Source organism: Pararge aegeria, chromosome 24, assembly GCF_905163445.1.
Source record: "Pararge aegeria chromosome 24, ilParAegt1.1, whole genome shotgun sequence".
Taxonomy (NCBI): domain Eukaryota; kingdom Metazoa; phylum Arthropoda; class Insecta; order Lepidoptera; family Nymphalidae; genus Pararge; species Pararge aegeria.
In genome coordinates this window covers 12476611-12498593 of record NC_053203.1, presented here as the reverse complement: position 1 = coordinate 12498593, position 21983 = coordinate 12476611, and the positions used below count along the sequence as shown (strand labels likewise).

General features: G+C 41.0%; 1 protein-coding gene across 2 annotated transcripts in view; it reads right to left on the bottom strand.

The window, feature by feature from the left end:
- Positions 1–21983, bottom strand: part of LOC120634581 (calsyntenin-1) — a 215336-nt gene that overhangs the window by 5690 nt on the left and 187663 nt on the right. The window contains exons 3-19 of one of the 2 annotated variants that reach the window (XM_039905301.1): positions 17983–18104; positions 16273–16490; positions 14503–14649; positions 13319–13519; positions 12541–12621; positions 11931–12113; positions 10721–10848; positions 9996–10176; positions 9142–9279; positions 6495–6627; positions 5283–5476; positions 5033–5211; positions 4302–4418; positions 3594–3683; positions 2871–3042; positions 1768–1943; positions 734–848 (exon numbers count right to left, since the gene is read on the bottom strand). In XM_039905301.1, the coding sequence (XP_039761235.1) occupies positions 734–848; positions 1768–1943; positions 2871–3042; positions 3594–3683; positions 4302–4418; positions 5033–5211; positions 5283–5476; positions 6495–6627; positions 9142–9279; positions 9996–10176; positions 10721–10848; positions 11931–12113; positions 12541–12621; positions 13319–13519; positions 14503–14649; positions 16273–16490; positions 17983–18104 (2575 nt within the window). The remainder of the gene's footprint in view (positions 1–733; positions 849–1767; positions 1944–2870; positions 3043–3593; positions 3684–4301; positions 4419–5032; positions 5212–5282; positions 5477–6494; positions 6628–9141; positions 9280–9995; positions 10177–10720; positions 10849–11930; positions 12114–12540; positions 12622–13318; positions 13520–14502; positions 14650–16272; positions 16491–17982; positions 18105–21983) is intronic. The other variant, XM_039905302.1, reaches the window with a different exon arrangement.

Sequence of the window (21983 nt, the reverse complement as noted above, 5' to 3'; positions counted from 1 at the left end):
GTCTTAAGAGTGCCGGAGGAGTAGGCTGCCCCAGTTACTCCGACCTAAGCTCTCTACGAAAGACCAATATTGTGTTACGCGCGGTACTTATACTTTTGGCGAGGGACAAGCGATAGCGCGAGGTAGAGAACTAGTGGTGCCATCTGTTGTCACTATCGTACACTAATCCGTTGCACTTAGTCTTATATGTAGTGCATATACCAAATTAAGCTTAATTTGGTATACTCAGTGAAAAAAGTAAGAGAATCTGTATGGTGTAATCTATAAATTCTTCAATATTTATACTCCACCACAAACAGATGTTCGGCAATGTACTCTCTACGCAACTTTCGCTCCGACACTGGAGCAACCTCAGGAGATGTTGACTTTAAAATGAAGTAACAACAATTTTTTATAAAGTACACAAATATCAAATAGATTAATCCTACCAATATTATAAATGCAAAAGTTTGTAAGGATGGATGGATGGATGGATGGATGTATGGATTTTTTTTAATCTTTCACGAAAAAACTACTGAAACAGTTGCACCAAAATTAAGAGTGGAGATTGATTATGCCTGGATAAAGGCTTTAACCCCGGGTTTACGTACACGCGGAATTTAAGAAGAACAAAAAAAACGCGGGCAAATCCGCGGAAAACAGCTTGTTTATAACATGTTTAAATTAATAATGAAACAATTGTAAATGTGTGGAAAATAACGCTTAATAATAATAAAAATACACAAAAACACACCTTCTTCGTCGTCGGAGGAGTCGTGTTCGGAGTCGGAGTCGGAGCACGACTCGCCGTCCGAGCTGTCTGCGGGCGCGGCGCCGCGCACGGCCGCGCGCGCGCACTCGCCCACCGTCTGGCGGACACGCAACATGTAGATATTAGCCACGTAGCCAACATAGCGCCATTCAACAAAGCATTTATAAAGAGCGGCTGATGGCGTCCGACTATGCGAAAGAGACAGCAACACAACGGCTGCTTTTTATAAATCTAATCTTTAACGGCTCGGGTTATACCGTTATGCTGAAGTGTGATTGTTTGTTTATTTGTCCTTAATTTTCGCCCTCAATCAATCGACTTTACTTTTGGCATGGAGTTGGTTGAAAGGACGGAGAAGGTTTCTCCCAGGACAACAAACAGTTTCCACGGGATTGTAAGTCGCATACACTGCATCGATCTTAAAGAAATTTAACACATTTATAGCTAGTTATGCATCTTGGACATGGAATTCATAGGATACATTCTATTCCGGAAAAGCATTCGGGAATATAATCAATGGTTTTTAAAAAGAAAACCCTTCTACCTGTATATAGTGATCACGGTCACAGTAGTCCTCACGGATGGAAGCTATCACTAATAACTTCGACTGGCCCTTTCGGTTTGTGTTGTTATCGCCAGTTATTAAATGGGCGTATTCAACACCTCAAGCTCGATTTCTTGAAGCATTATTATTATCTTAGATAGGAAGAAAGATACCTGCCAGGCTGCCTCAGTGAAGGCCGGTATCTCGAACCTTTCCCAAAGAACTAATCACCTAGTCCAAAACACTTCCGACAAACATGGCCATTTCAACACTGGCATAGCCCGAAACACCGTCATTAGCCTATAATAGTAAAATGCTGGATTTTGGGCATCTCTCAACTTGAGAGTTTGCCCAAAATCACCACACTGGGTCGGTGACCACACGACATCCGCGGGAAGAGTGGTGGTGACAACCGTGTTCCGATCTCCCGCCACCAGCCGGCGCCTATAACTCCGCAGCACTCCAACTGTACCTCTTCCATGGGGTTGACGGTGATGGTGAGCGCGGAGTCGTCCCAGGCCATCTCGCCGTCGTGCGGCGGCGCGCGGGCGGGCGCGCGGGGGCGGGCTCGCACGCGCGCCGCGCCCAGTGCGCCCAGCGCCACCACCGCGCCCACGCACACCGCGCCGATCAGCAGCGTCACGTTCGCTGCGCGACACGCGTTGTTACACGTATTCCAGTAGTAATCATACGAGTTGTAGTAGCATTCATATATACAGGGTGGAATAAAAATAACTGAAAGCTTACGGCCTCGTAATTCCTATCATTAAAACTAACAACTTTTGTTCCACGACTTTTCAAAATTCAGCATTAATTTATTTCATACAAAAAAAAATCGTAAAGTTATATTACACTGTGAAACCAAATACATGTCGCATAATCGGGTAAGCGAGCGCACGATAAAGTTTTGGTTCGCACGCTGTTTTCGATGTAACATTACAAAATAGAAACAAGTAGAATATCTAAGGATGTAAAATATTGAATATTTAATATTTCAAAAACTATCCAGTAAAAGAAGTCGTAAAACACCAGTTGTTAGTTTTAATGTAAATAACAACAGGGCAAGAGCTTTCAGATATTTTTGTTTAACCCTGTATATGTAGTTATATACTCAACGCCCCGAGCAAATTTCATTGATAGTAAATAGAAAAAGTTCGTACAAATTTACTTTTAAAGGGCTTTAAGCTACATCTGTTGTTTTATCACAGCCGTATAGATAGAATGTTTAGCTTAGCAAATCAGAATCCATAACTTTTGTGTATATATATATTGTGGACCGTATTAAAGATTATGTATTGAAATTAAACTGATTGCTGGTTGGGCATTTATTTTGTTACAAAGATTGTAGCGGTCTCACCGCCGACTTGTGAATGCTCGTGCCGGCCACGTAAGTTGCGCGGACCGGTTTCGATGCATACAAGTGGACATCGAACAATAACTAAAATTCCAGATCGGCAGGATATACTTCAGCGCTCATGTGTGCCATGTGCCAATATGCAAGTGAAGTTGAAGTCCACAACGTCTGAAGAAGAGCTGGATAAAGTACTTCGTCGACACAATTCCAGGTGGACTCACTGGAAGTCCTCTCCCGGTTGGGATGCAGGTCCAGGATCCTGGCGGACGGCACGTCGGCGGCGTGCGGCGAGTGCAGCGCGTGCGCGGCGAACGCGCGCGGCACGCTCACCGCCAGCGGCGCCTCCGCGGGGCTGCCGGCCTGCGACTGCGGGCCGGCAGGGTTAAACCAATCCTTTCACATTCATATCAAAACATTCATTCAAAGTAATTATTGAATTCATGAATAAAGGGAATGTAAATACAATAGCGCAAGGCAGACAGCGCAGTTAACGGCGGATGAAAGTTTGTATAAAATCCTTCATTTACCAATTTATTTTTCAAGTTACATCCATGAAACTTTGATTTTAGGCTTTCTACTAAAAATAAAGAAATATGTGTTTAACAAATTTTAAAAATCCCAACTCCAAATGTCAAATAGGGGATGAAATCATATTATAAAAGTTATCATCATATAAATAAAAGTTTTTGATTTTTTAAGTCATTCACGTTCATATTTTTCTATTAGCAGCAAGACTTTTTTTAAACCTTTGTAGTTAAAATTCACCAAATCAAAAATTAAACTTATCGTGAGCGAAGCCGCGGAAAAAAACTAATATAACACAATGTTATCCAAACTCAACTAATCGTACTTAAAGAATACAAATATATAATAAATACTTAATACCTATATTAATGGTCGTCAAATTAAAAAGTTGCTCAATTCTTATGAACATCACATCTTACCTTCTCTCGTGCGACATCCAGTTTGTCTGCTAGTCCACTGGGTCTCTGGGCATGGACATCACCGGCAGCGCGCGGGTGAACAACTGTCAACTGCAATAATAACACAACTGTCAAGTTTCACGTCAAATATAATAAAACGTGTGACAAAACATAGCACATGCTCCATACACTTATATGCAGATCCAGGTCCTAAAACATACGTCCTAACCAACCTGTACGTCCATCAGACCTATATCACATCCCTATCATGTTTTGAAAATTCGTATTTCTTTGTTTTAGTATTCAAACTTATTTAGTGCACACAAGTTAGCCCTAGACTGCAATCTCACCTGGTGTTTTGTAATGATACAATCAAAGATGGTAGCGGTAAAGCGGTAAAGGTATTTCAGTGATATTACACCCGCATCCTTAATTAATTCTACGCGTCATCGTTCCGGAAAGTGAAATAACTTGGTGGCACGTCTTTATCAGCAAAATGGTGACTAGAATAGACTTAGCTGCTGTCTGGCTGGCCAATGCGGCTTGATTAATGGTGCAAGTAGCGTCAAACGGTAATTCACTTAAATAATATTATGAGCCATAATATAGGCCTTTTAAATAAAACTAAAATAAAACTCCACTTGTAGAGTGCTGAACGAAGTAAACCTTACTATTAAGTTAGACGCCTTGTTTAAATGATCCGTGTAGTATAGAAGCGAATGGACTCACAGTCTGCACGTATTCGTTGCTGGTGAACCGCCCGTTGAGCTCGGAGCAGGTGAGCTTGAACACGCGGTTGAGATAGTATGCCGGCTTCTTGTTGCTGTACTCGATATCGCGGAGTATCTGGAATTAAATTTACAGAATTGGCAAATACTTAACTAATTCAATCAATAGCTGATAGAAGCAGGCGTTATTTTGCATGATATACTGAAAATGAAGCTTAATTTGCTATTAAGCGAATCTCCTTTAAGTCTTCAATCTTTATATTCCACACTAAACGGATCTTCGGCAATGTACTTTCTACGCACATTTCGCTCCGACACTAGAGCATCCTCAGGAGATGTTGACTCAATAAATATAAATTGCAAATAAAGCTTAGTTTTCACATGCCTATCATGCGCTCTGTCCACTGCTGGACTGAAGGCATCTCTCAACGGAGTGTTGGCCCATAATAATTGATATTGTGTTTGCCATAAATACTTTGAAGAACCCAACTTATAATTTCAATAATCTTGATTGTAAAATCGGTGAAAAAAAAATGTTTTCAGATACGTAGAAAAAAGTTACACCATTTATTTTAAAAGCAGTACTTTTATTGCGGTTCATTAACAAATGAGCTTAAAATCGATGGGTTCACATAAACTACAACAGAGATAATGTAGTCCAGGTTTGGAATCCATATTCGTGCATTATTTCTGAAATCACGTACTAACAAAAAGCTTCCAGGTGCGTGTTACCTTCTGGTAGTTGTGCACGGTGTCGGTGCCGGTGAGGCTGGCGCCGTCCCGCGTGAGCGCGGCGCGGATGTCGGAGGCGGGCAGGGCCGTGGCCCCGCGCAACGCCAGCGCCTCGTGGTCCGGGTTCAGCGCGGGGTACACCGACACCACGCACGAATCCAGCTTCTGGGTTTCCGCTTCTGGGGACAGGGCATCGATGACGTGAGATAAAAGTGTGAATTACGCGAAGGAATCAAGGGCGGGCTCGCACCTTTGACGTCGTCGCCGGATCGGGCCAGCACGCGCACGCGCAGGTCGGGGAACACGGGCAGGCCGGCGCGGAAGTGCGCGTAGTCGCGCGCCGCGTCCGCGCTGCCGTTGAGCAGGATGGTGGGCGTCTGCGGCGCCAGCACCATGACGTACGACTCCGCCGGCCGCGCCGTGATGACGCGCCCGTTGTCGCAGCTGCGGGACAGCGTTGTGAGAGCGGTCATAATCGCTACTCAGCGATAAGGCCGTCTTTTATATTCTACTCTTATTTATTTTCCTAACTTATTCACCCGGTTTGAGCAAACTTGTAATTTTTCTGACATTTGCTAGCGGGAGGTATTTATTTACATTACGTTTAAAATATAATAAAGTAGTAAAGTAAATGTGTTAGCACATATTTTACTCTTCTCGAGCAATTTTTCACGATAAGTACTGTATTATAGTATTACAATGTTTTAAAATTATTATCTAATATTTAATGTGTATGGAATTAATGGACGCCTGCCAACAATGATTGATAAAATAATATGTTATGTGAAATAGTACCTTTTTAATTCCCATAGAAAGTAATTTCGTGCTACTCTAATCCAGAGACACTTAGTTATCTCCAATATGTTGAAGCCATTTCGGCACTGCAAGTTGTGAAGTTGAGATACGAATTTTAAAGGAACTAAAACTGTTCGGGTCACTGCGTGTACCGAACACTGCACCAATCGTCGAGCCTCGTGGCGATAACTAGGACAGTGCACTTCGGGCCGCCACTCGACGCGTACTCATTATCAATATCATTAATATCATTTACATATATCATTATCAATTATATCATTAGAAACACAGTCCATTTATCAATCTCTAGCAATCTCTATCATTTTTCATCACTCCACAAAGGACTCCACCCCACATCCTTTTGGTCCTTCGAGCCTACGGTTTTTGGCGGGACCTCGAACTTATAAGTGGTCGAATCAGAGACGGGACTATTGTGAAGTGGTAGTTTATTTGTGGAGCATATCAGCAACATTTGGATTGCCATTTTATCAACCGTAACATTGGATCTATATCATTGGAGTATCAGTAAGCAGTTTACAGTGTACTGTAATTTTACTCCTAGAGTACTGCGTACGTCAATTGTGACGGTGAAAATGAGAACAATGTTTCAGCTGCGATAAGTGTCAGCCAGTCCAGTCAGGTTCTAGTAGTTGGTAGTGAGGCTCACGTGATGGTGGTGGCGAGGTGCACGTTGCGGCGGCCGGGCGTGGGGAACGAGCGCGCGTCGCCGTACGCCACGCGCCGCACCAGCGTCTCCACCTCCGCCGCGCCGTCGCCCTCCACGGACACCGACTTCAGATCTGTGGAGAAATTTGTGAGTACCTTTCTATCCTACCTATCCCTAAAAGGTGAAACAACATTTACAACGTGTGTTTTTATGAAACCCCGGTAAAACCAAATCCATTCCATTTAGGGAATAGCTTCATCAACCTTAATTTTATTACTTGGAAAATGTGAATGTTAAATAATATTTTTATTAATTCTGTGTTTTAGAGTACGACGTACATACTACTTAACAATTATTTAGATGATTAACACATTTTAAAAAATTGAAAAGAATATTTTATAATCGTTAAGTAATTTTGATCCGTGTTTCAATTATTTCAATCATTCTATTATCAATTCCATCTTCATAGTGAGTTCCACACTTTATAAATGTTACCAATATTTTATGGATAACTGGCACTAATGAGTGGTCTATACACTACACTAGTGTTGCCCAAATTCAGTCTTGGTCTTGCAGTCTTGGTCTTGTTCTTGCGTTTTTGCAAGACCAAGACCAAGAACAAGACCGCGTATTTTTAGCAAGACCAAGACCAAGACTGACCGTGCAAGACTTGAGCAAGAACAAGACATAGCCTGCAAGACTCTTGCGTCTTGCAGCTAGGACTTAGCGCTATTTCACGGAGTAGTTAGGTGTAACAGTTCGGTGTATAGGTAGGTAGGTACGCTTAGGAATTCTATGAGACGCAAAAAACTATATCAAAGAATATGAAAAACTGGACCTATGCGCATTACGACTAATACCATAAACATAGCGAATAAAAAAATATCTATTAAAATCAAACTGAGTGCATGCATAGTTATGTTTTAACCATCGGCACTTTGATAATGCGGCATCAAAGGTTTTGTACTTACTTCTCAAAGAAATTTGCCGCTTTTCGGAAGTACATGGTTATGATACACGCGCCGGCGGCTTCTTTTGAAATCTAAAACAATCGTTGCCGCCGCGCCGAAATCATAACATTTGACACTATTCATGCAAAATAATTTCGAATTTTAAGAGTACCTACAGGTGTTCCAAAGAATAAATAAGTTTCAGATTGGTGATTTTAGATTGGTGGAGGACGCATGAGACAGAGTATCCGATTTTATCGAAAATGGCCCGTGATTTTCTCTCAATACCTGCAACTTCAGTACCTGCTGAGAGGTTATTTTCTAAAGCATCATTAGTAATTAGAAAACATAGAAATAGGTTAAGTGATGAGTCAGCCAGATGGTTACTTTGTATTAATTCTTGGTCAAAAGAATTGATATAAAGTATCATAACCTAATGATAAAGCTGTTGATTTGTGTTGTATTTTATTTTTTATTCAAATAAATGATAAATCGTAAAACTCTTTTATTAAATTTCTTATAAGTTGAGGGTTCAATCTCTTTCTAGACAGATAAGTATTGTTCTTTAAAATACAGTCAAGTTATTGTAATTAATTTGTTTTTTTACATGTTTTAGCAAATGTAAGCTTATAAATCATAAATGTTTATTAAGAAACAGTTACTTCCATGGAAAACGACATATAGGTCAGTTGATTTTTCGAATTTCTTATCAAATCTTCAGTTATTTATTAATCTGCTTGATCTTTACTATGGCTATGTTAATTCAAGCTCACAATGTTCCAATTCTAATACGTTTTTCTAAGATTTAAAGTAAACTTTAATAAATAGTAATAGACTAATAGGTAATTGCAAGACTTGCAAGACTCTTGCTGCAAGACCAAGACCAAGACCAAGACTGGGAGCGCAAGACCAAGACCAAGACCAAGACCAGGTGTATTGGCGCAAGACCAAGACCAAGACTGGCTAAGTCTCGTCTTGTTCTTGCATTTGGGCAACACTACACTACACAGGTAGCTGATGCGAACTATAGGCGCCGCCATATTGGCCTCGGCTGCTCTGTCCGGCGCCTGTCACTTTATACCTACTCCGCGGCCGACCGTCACGCGACATGCATCACACAGTCGAAAAAATATTTGTATTTTTATTATCTCGCACGGACAGCCCTTGACCTGACAGAGCGGTATGATGAAAGAATGAATAAACTTTAAAATTACAGAAAAATAAAATACATCATAAAACACAGCATATACCATTTGGCGGTCTTAACCCTGCATAGTGATTTCTTTCAGACACGTGAAAAACACAAGTATAGAAAAAATTTATACTAGCGCTCGCGCTTCACAGGCTCCGTTGACAGGGACGCCATTATACATTATAGCGAGATAGCAATGAACAGTGTGCCGAGTGCGAGATTTTTCATCTATTCGATCGCGTAAAAGTTAACTGTCTCTGGTCCCTAGATGGCAATCTTTCGACGCTACACAAATCATAGTTAACTTTTACGCGATCGAATAGATGAAAAATCTCGCACTCGGCACACAGATCCTATTCTGATACGCCGTACTCGAAGTTCCTTATTTCAGTCATAAAACCACAAGACTCCAGTACAAAATGACTTACCCGCTAACGTTTCGGCACATGACCTTGGGCGTGTTATAAGGCAGTGGTGGAGCGAGCGGAGTGGGAAGTATACTCACACAGGTCGGGCGCCAGGCTGAGCCCCTCGCGGCAGCGCGCGGCGCAGCGCAGCTCGGCCGGCGCGTGCACGGCGCCCAGCAGCAGGCCCAGGCCGGCCAGCCAGCCGTGCATGTGGTGCTTCATGTCGCTCTCCGTGCCTGCCGCGCACACAACTCTCCGTCACGCGACTCTCCGTCACGCATCTCTCCGTCAACATAAAAAGTGGAAACCTTTTTATATTGACGGAGAGTAAGTGTTATTTTGATTAGCCCGCTATTTTATAGATGCCGCTTTTAAAGCTGTATTTTTTTGACAAGTAGAAACAACGCCATCAATAAGAATGTAACGATACACGCTTCAACAACGCAATGAAATTATTAAAACCCAATATGGACTTCGTTATATGGTGAATGGTGATACCCCTGACCCCCCGCGAAGAATAGCCAATAGCTATTCGTCGATTCAAGCCCTCAAAGATGGAATTCGTTCGTGAAGCTATTGAAGACATACAGCACCCACTTTGCCATTTGGTGATGGATAATTTCATGAAAAGGATATGAAGCATAGCTATTTATATTTATTTATTTATTATTTTATTCATGTTTAGTGTTAAGAACAGTATATCAACATATAAACGAATGTCTGTCCAGCTTAACATGTGTCCCAGCTTTGAACAATAAATTGTTACCATAACTTAGCAGCAAAACCGATATTGCCAAAATTGTATGTAGTGGAGATAGTCATGGGATACTTTTGGCCCGGATGTTATAAACAACCTATTTAACTCGATATCTTTTCACCAGCATGCCCATATGCTGATTCTCGGCCTTGACAAACTACTGCTCGTTCGACACCATCTGAATGTAACGGGCACCTTGCCAGCAGGCGCCGATGACGAGGGTGGTGTTGACGCCGTGCGCGGGGTGCAGCGGCCAGTCGTCGATGACCTCCGGGCCCTTGCCGTCGGGCGCGCGGTAGGGCTCTCCGTCCACGAACAGCTCCACGTTCGGGAAGCGCACGTTCACGGCGTAGTGGTGCCACTCGCTGTCGCACACCTACCGACAGCATTCGTTACGTTGCCACATTTATAGTTAAACATAAACGAAAAGAATGACTAAAATAGAAAATATATACACTATTGACGAAAGGCAAAATATTGCTACTTTTGCATTATTGCAATTTTTTCAAGGATCTCCAAATTTTCTGAAAAAATTATAGCCCATGTTACATTTTAATAATTTGGATTTCTATTGGTGGAGAAATGGTTAAATCGATCCGGTACTTTCAGAGTTTATTCGGTACAAACAAACAAAAAATCATTCTCTTTATAATGTTAATTTAAATGTCTCTTCTAAGAATAAAGCTTATTAAACTTATCTATGAGATAAACATGAAATTATGAAGTATATTTTACGATTTCTTTTAAATGCATAGTTTCTTTACTTCGTAACCGTTGATTACCTTTATAAAAAATGGTATAATACACAATCGTAGGAAAAAATATTTAAAATAAGCTGACTAATGAATTACAGAACGACGCGACGTAATATTCATTGTGAGATAGCAGAAAATAAGAAGTGATCAAAGCTAATTTCGTACCTCGGGAAGCTTCCAGCGCCATTCGGCGGGTCTGAAGATGTTCAGATCGCCTTCTCCGAAGTCTCTTCTCAGCAGCAGGATCAGGCGGCAGTTCCGTACGAAGAACGCGTAGTGGTGTCGGTTCATTTCTGTAAAGCAAAATCAAGCGTTTGCGTTACGTATTTCATGAATTTAGCACCTGGCTCACGACCCCAACCAATCCAATCCGAGACCGCAGTGTCGTTCAAATTGACGACCAATCACAAAACGCGTCAGTTTGAACAAGCCTTCTGACGCGTTTCTTGGCGTTGTCATTGAGAAGGGTTTGGTCGGATTGTTAGTTAATTTGTATTTAAAAGATTAACAGAGTAAATTACTAATGTATTTTATTCAGTCATAGCAATGAAGCTCTTATATTATATGTGGCAATATTTTATGTATTTAGTATCGCTAAGTTTAAACGAGAGTTGGCTGCTGTTTGCTGAGGATTTCTATCCTCTATCTCAAATCATATATATTACGTCGATTATTTGTATCTATACCTTTTGGTATTTTTGTACATATTACAACACTCCTGGCACTATCCCGTTCTCTTGCTCTGTTTTGTCTACAAAGATTGCCTGTAAGAGATTGCAGCGATAAGTCCGCCTTTGCATGTCAACATTGTTTACTGCAAACTCCTTACTGTTTCTTTTCCTGTATCTAATATGTGCAATAAAGTTTTTCTTTTTCTTCTTCTTTCATATTTTTCAGATCTGCACGAAATGCAGGCAAAATTAACATCCTAATATAACCTACCCAGTGCAAAAAGAATTATTATATTAAAATCGGTTATACGAACCGATTTTACAGAAATATGGTTAAAATTAATATGGCTAGAAAATAACTTTCTAACCATTAAATCATGTGCGAGTTCATACTGCGAGGTCATAGGTTACTTTTTATCCGGAGCAGCATCGGGATAACCAACCCGGAAGATATGAACAACAGATTTTTGGCAAATAAGCACTGCTTCACAGTTAAGCAAATCAAAAGATACCTCGCATCCTACATACTGAATAAACTATATTTTCCCCGGAAGATCTCTTTAACGGATCTCGTCAGATTTCTAAATTGCTTTTACTTGAAATAATGAAATTGCGACCTTTGTATGCGCAGCCCCCCCGAACGCAGCGTGTCGTCTAAATAGGGTTCTCTGGCAGGCACATCGGCCCATCAGCGGGCAACTCACTGTGGTCGTCCGCCAAGCACAGCACGTGCTCCTTGCGGTGCTTGTCGTGGTCGGGCGGCGGCGCGTGCCGCAGCCACGTGCTGATGGCGAACGTGCCGCCCAGCGCGTGCGGCACGAGGCGCTCCGGCACGGCGGCCGACGTGGCCTCGCCGTCGAACTCGAACATCTGCTCGCCGTCGCGGTCTGCAAGCACATGCGACGTGTAAACGAATATCGAAATACTGTTGAGGGTGCATGGCCATGTTTCGTTCAGTCAAAAGAAGCATACTCATTTTACTATACCAACTAATTCTAAACATTCAAGTGTTTGCTTATGACATCTCCAATGGGGTCATTGGAGATAAAAGACCGACACGCGCGTAGCACCTACGCTACGTGCGTACCTAATAGTTTGTTGTTTTTGAGGCTTTCCATCATGAACAACTGTGATCGTGTAATGTGTGGCCACCGAATAAGTGTAGGTATTTGTTTCTAATTTGAATTGACAAGATTAGCGTAGCTGGAGAATTCGAAAAATAAAGTTGAGTGATTTCAAGGTGAATAGTACCTACGGTTATATAACAAGGTGATGGTAAATAAAGATGAAGCGACGGGTGGTATATAAACGTACCTGAGTCCGGTTTCAGAGACTTCGCCCATTCGTTGCCCGCGCCTGGACTGGGTAGTAAATCGATTGTCTTCTGGTCTAGTCCTGTAAAAATAAAATTTTAGTATAACAACTACTATGCTCACATCAATTTTCCTTATATGTAGCATCCAAGTACCATCCCGCCCTAAAGGTAAGATAGAGGTAAATTCGTACCAATTAACCTTTACCTTACCTATTGTTTACAGCTAAATAATTAGCTGGTTAACACGCAGATTTTAGCACGCACTTTAAAGAAATAAAATAACCATTGCATAAAATTTGAGCGAAGAACTGCCCACTCTTCACTCTTCTAGAACTTCGCAGCAGAAAACGATGTGTTTTTCTTGACCTAATGACTACCTGCTATACACGATTCAGTTAAATTGTCTCGATAGAAATAAACGTCAAAGATACTTCTTACGAAAGTTTCAAGTAAGTATGTCTATCTTATCTTAGTAAATTAAAAAAAATATATATATTTTTTTATTATTTATTTAAAAAAAAATATATATACATTTTTTTAAATAAATAATAGTTTGGAGAGAGAGAGAAAGTAGACATCACTGAGTATTTGCCATAGTTGTCTTCTTGAACAAAAAAAAACGAGTCGAGCGTGTGGAAGGACCGCTCGCGCTTGCCACTCCCTGCTTTGATCATTTTTAAAAAACCGCAATCTTAGGCGAGCGGTGACGAGCCGGGTCAAGCGGTCGCTCTTCACGCTCGCACGGACGTGATATAAAGTTCGTTAGCGCGCACGCACCGCAGACGGCTCGCTGTGCGCGCACGGTGTAGGTGTCGCGGTCGCACGCCACGCCCGCGCGCGACGCCTGCAGCGACACGGCGGCCTGGATGCGAGTAACGCCGGGGCAGCGCTCGTCGCTCGAGCACGCCTCCAGGCGCGCCCCCGGGAACAGCGCAAGCGCGCCCGAACCCGGAGCGTAGTCCACGCGCTCTGCCAGCCCTGCACAATACCGGGGCACGAAACAGTAACACCCACATCAAAGACGAGCGGTAGCCACGGCCCGCTACCAGGCCAAACCAGATAACAGCAGCGCGAGTAGCAGAGCTTCTACTATATTAATAGCAGAGTTCATGCCTATTTCGTAGAACATCGGCTTCACTTTTAGAAGGCCGATTCCGAACCGTGGCACACACACCTTTTAAAGTTATGTGCGTTATAAGTATCACTTGCTGTATCAGTGAAGGAAGACATCGTGAAGAAATCTGCATGCCTGAATATCCAACATAATGTTCTGAAAGGCGTGTGGGGTCTACCGATCCGCACAGGGTCAGCTTGGTGAACAACGGCCTAAACCCTTCTCATTCTGAGAGTCCAGAATGTAGTGGTCCAATATTATTATATTAATATGTTTATTTCTGCTGCCATCAGCAGTTGTGTGTTCCGGCGTCATGGACGTGGTTTCAGTCAATGACAAGCACTTGAGGCTTAGGTTACCACGGGCACTTTATACGACGGGTTCCTTGCATACCCTGTAAAGGGTTGCTTCGTTTATAGGCGACGGTTTTTCGTTTACCACCAGGTGAGGCATCTGGTTGTTCCGTCAATTACTACTATAAAGAAATTATCCGGTATTCTAAAGCCTCCCCTATCATCAGATAGAATAATGATTGTAAAATGTTGATGTTGAAAAAGAACCACTGCTGAGTTTCTTGAGGGCTTCTTCCCGGCAGAATCATCTTTCCGAACCAGTGGTAGTCCCTCTAAACAGACAGACTTGACGATTGCAAATAACTCATATCATAGGCTTACAAAGCAAATCACCTGCTATGAATTAATAGGCTCCGACACTTGTCAATAGTCCATAAGAAATCTTTAAATAAAATTAGTAAGTCAGTTAAGGCTAGATATTGTTGGCAACAAATAATTGGCGTGTCCTGATTGTGGAGGTTGAGATCCAAAGCCGTGTGGTGTGGATTACTCACCCTTCCATCCAGCTCGGCAGGGTTTGTTGACCTTGATGGTGACCATGACGGGCGCTGACGGCATCATGCCGCAGTCGTACGCCACCACGGAAAGAATATGGTTGTGGGACTTGTCATACTCCAATGGCTCCGTATTGCGTATGACGCCTAGAAAAAATTAAAACAAAATGCACTTTAAATATTTTATTTCATTTTCTTTGCTCTTAAACTGACCAGAGCGTTGAAAAGCGTGGCTTTATGATAAGGAAAGATTATGACCAATGAGTTAATGAGGGATATTACCATACAATCCTAGAATTTAAACGTGTTGCCAAGAGTTCCGAATTATAGAACATCTCCCCAAAACTCACTCAATGCGCTGATGATAGTCCGGAGTTTTGTATGAATGAATCTCCCAAATGATAAATCATTGCTAAGTCAGTTTTAAGAATCGTTCAATTAAAGCTTACGAATATGGTTATCGCAATCATCTCACGACCATGCACACATTATGACACATTTTTAATGCACGTGTTAGGAAATAGGGAATTACAGCACTTTATCTATGATAAACCCGATGATTATATTAAATATATCAACAAATCATAGTTTGTATACTCATTGATAATGTATTGAAAATAGAATAATGGACTTTAGTAGACTGTCAAATAAAAGTATAGGATCTAGGGCGGGAGACGCGAGTTTGACAAGATTTAAAGTAATGAAATGAGAAAAGGAGATTAAGTAAAGTATTGTGGATAGAACGTTAAAAATTGTGAATAGGTGATTTATAATGGAAACGATAAACGTAACGAAATATTGTTGTGGCGGAACAAAAGTCGTATATACTGGTGATGGAGTTGAGATAAGTTGTTAAAAGTTGTTGGTACTATGGTTGTACCTGATGTTGCATCAGATAAGTATATCTCTTATATCCTTTGGGTTATTTAGGTATCATAAATGGAGCCCTAGCATTATTTTATACAGATAGCATATGTGGCAGAGGTTGCTATATAAAAACAATTAGTTCCAAAAGTCCTGATGTTATAAGTGATAATAGTAGTTATGTTTGACCTGTCTTAAAATATGTCTTGTATGGTTATTACATATGACAATGTTGTAATCGTGTTTATAAGTTGTTTTAATTGATTGAATAAAAGAGCAACGGTAGAGTTTCTTGCCAGTGGTCTTCTCTGCCGAAGACAGAATTCCGAACTGGTAGTAGAGTCATTTGAAGGTAACAAGTAATATGAATTATAGAGAAGCTTAATATAGAGTATTAGAGTCAGTCCAGTTGTTTTATTTCACTCCTTGGGAAGTTAGGTTTATAGAGTACAGACCCACAACACTGCTATAAAGCAGGTTGGTGGGCTCTAATGATGTCTTTTATAAAATGAGAATAAATAATTACTGCTAAGAAACTAGGTATTTTACAGTTGCTTCAATAATACTGTTAATTAATGAAAGATTTAAGTGCCATCCTGAACATTGTGGGTATTATAGTGAATATCTGAATACCTGGGCCTTCCATTCTTTTTATTTTTTTAACACACGCATCAATGCCATGGATGGGCCAGCTTGAATAACGATCTTTTTGACTTTGACTTAGAAACGAATCGCTGGGGGCCACTGGCAACGGGCGGATCAGAAACGCGGATTTTGGAACTCTCTAGAAAAAAACCTATGTTCAGCAGTAGTAGTAGTAGTAATGATGACAATACCCTGCAAAACGTAAGTCGGATAACCGGAGACAATAATTGCTTGCTCAATCTTCGCTCGCCTCGTACTCACCCTCGTTGTCGATGGAGAAGGGCTGAGCGCGGTCGCCGTCGCCGAGGATCTCGTACTTGCACACGTCGCCGTAGCGCGGCGTGCAGTCGCGGTCGGTCGCGTCCACGCGCAGCAGCTCGTCGTACAGCTTGCCTTCGTCCACGGCGCGCACGTAGGCCGCCTGGCTGAACACGGGCGCGAACTCGTTCACGTCCGTCACCGTGATGTGCACCGGTACTCTGGAACGAAGGAAAACGTTCGTTTCATCGCTTTGTTTGAGAGGAACTCCACTAGGCAAAGGTAGCTGTGTTCTTGCCACTTGGCAGTTGTTACTAATGAGGAGATAGATAAAGTAATGAGGTGGTAAAATAAGGGGGCAAAAAAGGTATAACAGGCACATTTGGCGAATCTTTTAATTAACAATATACATTGTGAAGCTTAATCTCCTGGGGATGCTCTGGCGTCGGAGTGAAACGTACGTAGACTGTTCATTTCCGAAGATTTATTGGACTTCAAAGATTGAAGATTTAGATTCTCCTGCTCTTCGTGGAGTATGGCAAATTAAGCTTATTTTTCATAGCATATTTGTCATCAGCATGCCCACTACACTAGTTTTAGTACCAGGTTTGCTCGCTCGCAATCAATGAGTCGTTTTCGATTATAGAAAAACTTGAACATCGGAATAAAATGGATTCTTATTACTTATTATGGATTATTTTCATTAAAGCTCAAATTTGGCTACATTTCTATAGCTTGGGTTTTTGGCAGAACGTTTGTAAAACAAAAATTACAGGATTTGTGAATCTTAAACGAGTGTCCTTAGGTCCATTTCACTGTGACGATACAGAGTTTTATAAGCTAAAACTACTTATTGTGCTAAAGCGCAGTCTATCCCATTAATTTGAGACAAAAACAGAGTGACAATAGCCCAACCATTGGTTATAATAGAGGTCAGTGGTATGCACCATACTACTTTAAATATAAACCATAGCCAAACACAGTTGTGTTAAAAAATTAAATACCAAGGCTGTTAGCGTCACTGACAAGGGCTATTCTTGTATGACGGTGCTGTTTCGCTACTTGACAACTGCTCGCGAGCGTGCGCGTGTAGGGTTGATACTTAACCGTCACCTCCACACAAATTTTTTAATGAGCATACAATAGCTGCTTTCAAAATATGTATTTTGTATGCATGGTGAAAGGCGGTTGACAACCGGTCAGATAACAAACAGAATTGCGTTCATGTTTATGTTCTTGAATCAAAATTAATTCGTGAAAGACTTCATAGTAAAAATTGTGAAATTATGGAAGTTATTGTAGAGAACAGAATCTTTACTACCCATATTGTTATAAAGTATTATTTAACTAAGATGCTTATTTTTAAGACATCTGAGATGGAAGCAGACTGTTAGGTAGTTCTATAAATCTGTACCGTACCATATCGTACAAGAATTCTAAAACGCTTATAGCACGTCTGTATCTGTAGGCTCGTATTTAACTACAGTTCGTTCTCAGTTATTTTTACCTCTACGTGTAAGGTTAGGTTAGGTTAGGCGTATAAATGGTATGATGGCTAGTCTCAGATGTAAATTAATTATAAACTGACTGGTTGAAACCTCCACCAGACAGTAAACTGTCCACGATTGAAGCTTCACTGTCATTTTAAAATCATACTGCTGTAAGCGATGGCAGTAGGCGCGCAGAAAATGTCGACATTAGAAGTGGTCTTACGTATTGGAGTAGGATCCATCGCAGCCCACTGCAGCGATGTCAAACTTGTAGTTGCGCCGCTTCTCGCAGTTGAGCGGGTAGCGCACGCGCAGCCGCGCCTCATTCTCATCTATCACCATGATCTGTAACACGTACCATAAGGTTAAAAGTTGGAAAAAAGATATTCTCCTTGATTTTTTCGGTGGACAGAAAGAGCGCCTTGCGGTGAACCTCAGTTCTTTCTAGGGCGCACAGGTTGGGACGACCATTTTATATGAAAATAAGAATGCCAATGCTAGAATGGAGACCTTATTCAAGTATACAGTAGTAGAGCTTAGACAGAGTAAGACTTTTTAGTTCCTCGCCCTGCAAAGTGTTGCTCTGTTTTAGGCGATGGTTTTACACTTTCTCCAAGGGTAGCTCATAACTTTCCCCTCGGAGTGAGTCTGGGCTCTGTCATGTGACTCCGGTACGATTTGCCACACGATGGTATAAAGAAAGTGGCAGGAAGGTAGCTGGATAGAGCTGACTGAGGACCAGATACTGTGGCACAGACTGGTAAAATCCCAACGGCACAAACCATATAACCTCATAAAACAATCTCTTCGTACATGCAAACTGCATGAAAACGTGAAAACAAAAGAGTGCACGGAGCGACATGTAGCATTTTAAACCGAGTTTTAGTTTGCAACGTTTCTGAGATCGAATCTGGTCGTGACAGGCTTCTAAGTATCCATAAAGTAAAGTAAAGAAAAGTGTGTGTTTACTGAATACATATTAAATTAACCTTTTTCCAAGGGTCGCCTTTCAGCGAAGACGGCTGGAGGGCTCTAAAGTTATCGACTTTTGAACTTGGGGGTGGAAAGTTTTCGCTAAGTGTTTTATGGTTTGCTTTGACAGGATAATCAAATTAACTTGAGATCAAAGATTTTGTCTGCCTCGTGAATTTTCTTGTAGGATATTTTTTTTTTGTTTGTGTCTATTACGGCATTGCCCTTGATTTTATACTAAGCGCATTACTTCTGAAATTTAGATGTGTGTGCAGGGGTTCGAATTCTATTTCCCCGCAAGTGAAGCCCAAGTCAAAACAACTAGGCTACCAGCGCTTCGTGCGCGCGGCTTATTCGTTTCTGCTCTACGACAAAACTACCTTTGCCCGAGAACGTGAATGTAGCTCATATCATCCCCGAAAAGAGTCGCCGAATAAATCTCATATCACCACTGGGTCAGCGAGGCAGTCCATACGCGGTACTGAAGATCGCAGTAAAATCCATGTAGCGGATGAATAACGAAAGGTAACACAATACGACCTTGTGGAGAAGTGGAGAGTTATTAATTGTTGCAACAAGAATCCTTGCGTTGCCGTGAACGCGTAACTTAAAGTTGTCTTGAGTTAAAGTTGGCTTCATTAGCGGTGAAAGTTAATTATAAATGCTTGTAAATAGAAATGAAGCGGTGGTGATCTAGTGGTAATAGCTTCGACTTTCCATGCCGGGGGACCTAATTCGATTCCCGCCGCTTACCTCAAAATTTTCAGAGTTATGTGCGTTTTAAGAAATTAAATATAACTTGCATTACACTTACCAACAGATTGCAGTCAAGAGCCAAGTTATATTAGAATGAAATGAATTCGATACCTGGCACGCATTAAACTTTTTGGAGATTAAGCTTTATGGCGTTTTAAGTAATTTATCACTTGCTTCAATAGTGAGAGAAAACATTGTTAGGAAAACTGCTGGCCCGAGAGTTCTTCATAATGTTCTCAAGGGCGTTTGAAGTCTACCAATCCGCACTTGGCCCGCGTGATGGAATAAACTTCAGACTCAGCTTGAAACATGCATACAATTCACGGTCGGTGCGAAATAACAAATAACCAAAAAATAACCCATACTGTATGTAGTGTATTTGTTATCACGTCCTGACTAAGGAACCTGACATCGGCTAATCTGTGCTAAAGCCAGAATAAAAGAATGAAAAAAAAACAAAGCAATAAACTTGATTTTTGGCAAAGAGTTAGTTTAAAGGACGGAGAGTAACATAGGCGACTTGTCATTCCAGGAAAACCAACGTTTCACATGGGAATTCTTCAAGCACCGTGTACAAGCATCGTTTTGTTTGCTATGAAATTTACCTAGCCACACGTTCTACTTTTAGTGCTATGGATGCCAATTCGGGACGTGCATTAAGATGCAAAAACGAGTCCAAAATAAAATACAGTTCTCAAAACTTTAACAGTAAAATAAGATAACGCACAATATTGGCTCATTTGTCACAGTCTAACTCTCCAGCGCTATCGGGTATAAGTTTTATAACCCCGGTTCATCATAAATTTATTGCAATAAATAACATTCCGAGTCATACTAGGTATAAGTTTTCTATGCATCGCCAGATACGTGGAAACTCTCGAACCGGATTGCAGATGCAATAAATAATATTGAATCAAGATTTCTTTCGAGCTTTTAGAAATTGAACCGAAATTTGAAAAATATAGATTTATTAAGTTTCTCTTCTTCTCTTTTTGTTCCCATGTTTCATTACCTAAGATTATGTTGCTTCACAAACTACTCTGTAGTAAAGTGTCGTGTTTTCAAACATTTTACTCCACAGTGAAAGGATAAAGATTTATCTTCTACCGCAGCATTGGCAGCCCAGTTGGAAATAATATCCAAATAATACCCGTGTAATAAACGGGGGTAAACTTTAACTGTTCCCTGTTGTCGTGCTTAAGAGGTTGATATAATTTTTGTCTCCAGCCCATGCTAGCCCTACAGTAGCTAGCCAGATAAATAAATGGTAATAAAGAAACACAAATATACACTCAAACAAAAGCTTACTACATCGCCATGGGCAAACACTAATATAACGAATAACTTTAAATAGGGTACGAATACCTATTACCGCCACCTCAGCAAAAAAAAAAAAAACATTTGTACATGAATAATAAATTTATTGGCTAAATGTGAAATATTAGGCACATATATTTTTTTAAGTGGGATTCGAACACACTCATCTACTCAAACTCTGCATATTTAATAGAACCTTTAATTTAAACTGCCCTTGGCCATACTCTCTTACTTTTCGTAAACAAAGCATCCTGAAAGAGATAATTTACACTTTAACTACTGCGAGGTATTGTGCGGCTGTCCATAAGTGGCCGTAGTTTGTAACTTGTATTATAAAACGCGAATATTTTGCCGCTGAGTTATTGCCGAGGAGTTATTTCCCAGGAGAAATTAGGGTTGTTTAGTTAAACGCGACTGTGTCTTTCGATGCCATTGTTTGTTTGTGTTGTGCATTTTACTTGGTCGACTCTTTGCAGTTGGGAAAAGGTTCCGCGTCTCTTATAATAAAAAAAAATAGTAGAATATAAAAAAAAACAAGGGTTCATTGTTAAATTCCGAGGGCCTAAAAATAGAGTACAGAGTAAAATATTTGTAACGGTAAAGACAGCACTACATGTCGAAGCGTCATAAATTTTCTACACTGCTGAAAAACAAACATTAAATAGGAATAAGCCTACAGTTTGCGATACATATCGCCCGGCGTGTCTCTTTGTCCCGGGCGCGGACGCAATCAGCTGTATTGACCGTTTCAGTTTTTGAGTTAGTACACACGGTTCGTTTATCGCGTTTTATAACAAGTCCTTTTAAAAAGAAAATGGACAAATGAAATAAAATATTGCAGAATGTTTCTCTCCGGCCGGTGCAGCGAGCGAGCTGGTGTTTGTTGTACGTAATATGATTACACGAAGTCGAGTCATTGGGTTGAAGTGATTTTTTTTTGCACAGATGCATTTTGTTGAACGATTGAGTGATAAAGTCTACTTTTAAGATGAAAAATGTAAGGTTCCCATGTGAAAATGGGATAAAATGTATAAAGCGCTTTTTAGGATTTCATACTTTTGTCCATCTGTCTGTCAGCGAGCTGTATCCCATGTGCTGTGATAGGTAGAGAGTTGAAATGACCATACAAGAAACGTATTTTGGATTTTTTTGGTCGATCTTAAATTATTAATAATGGCA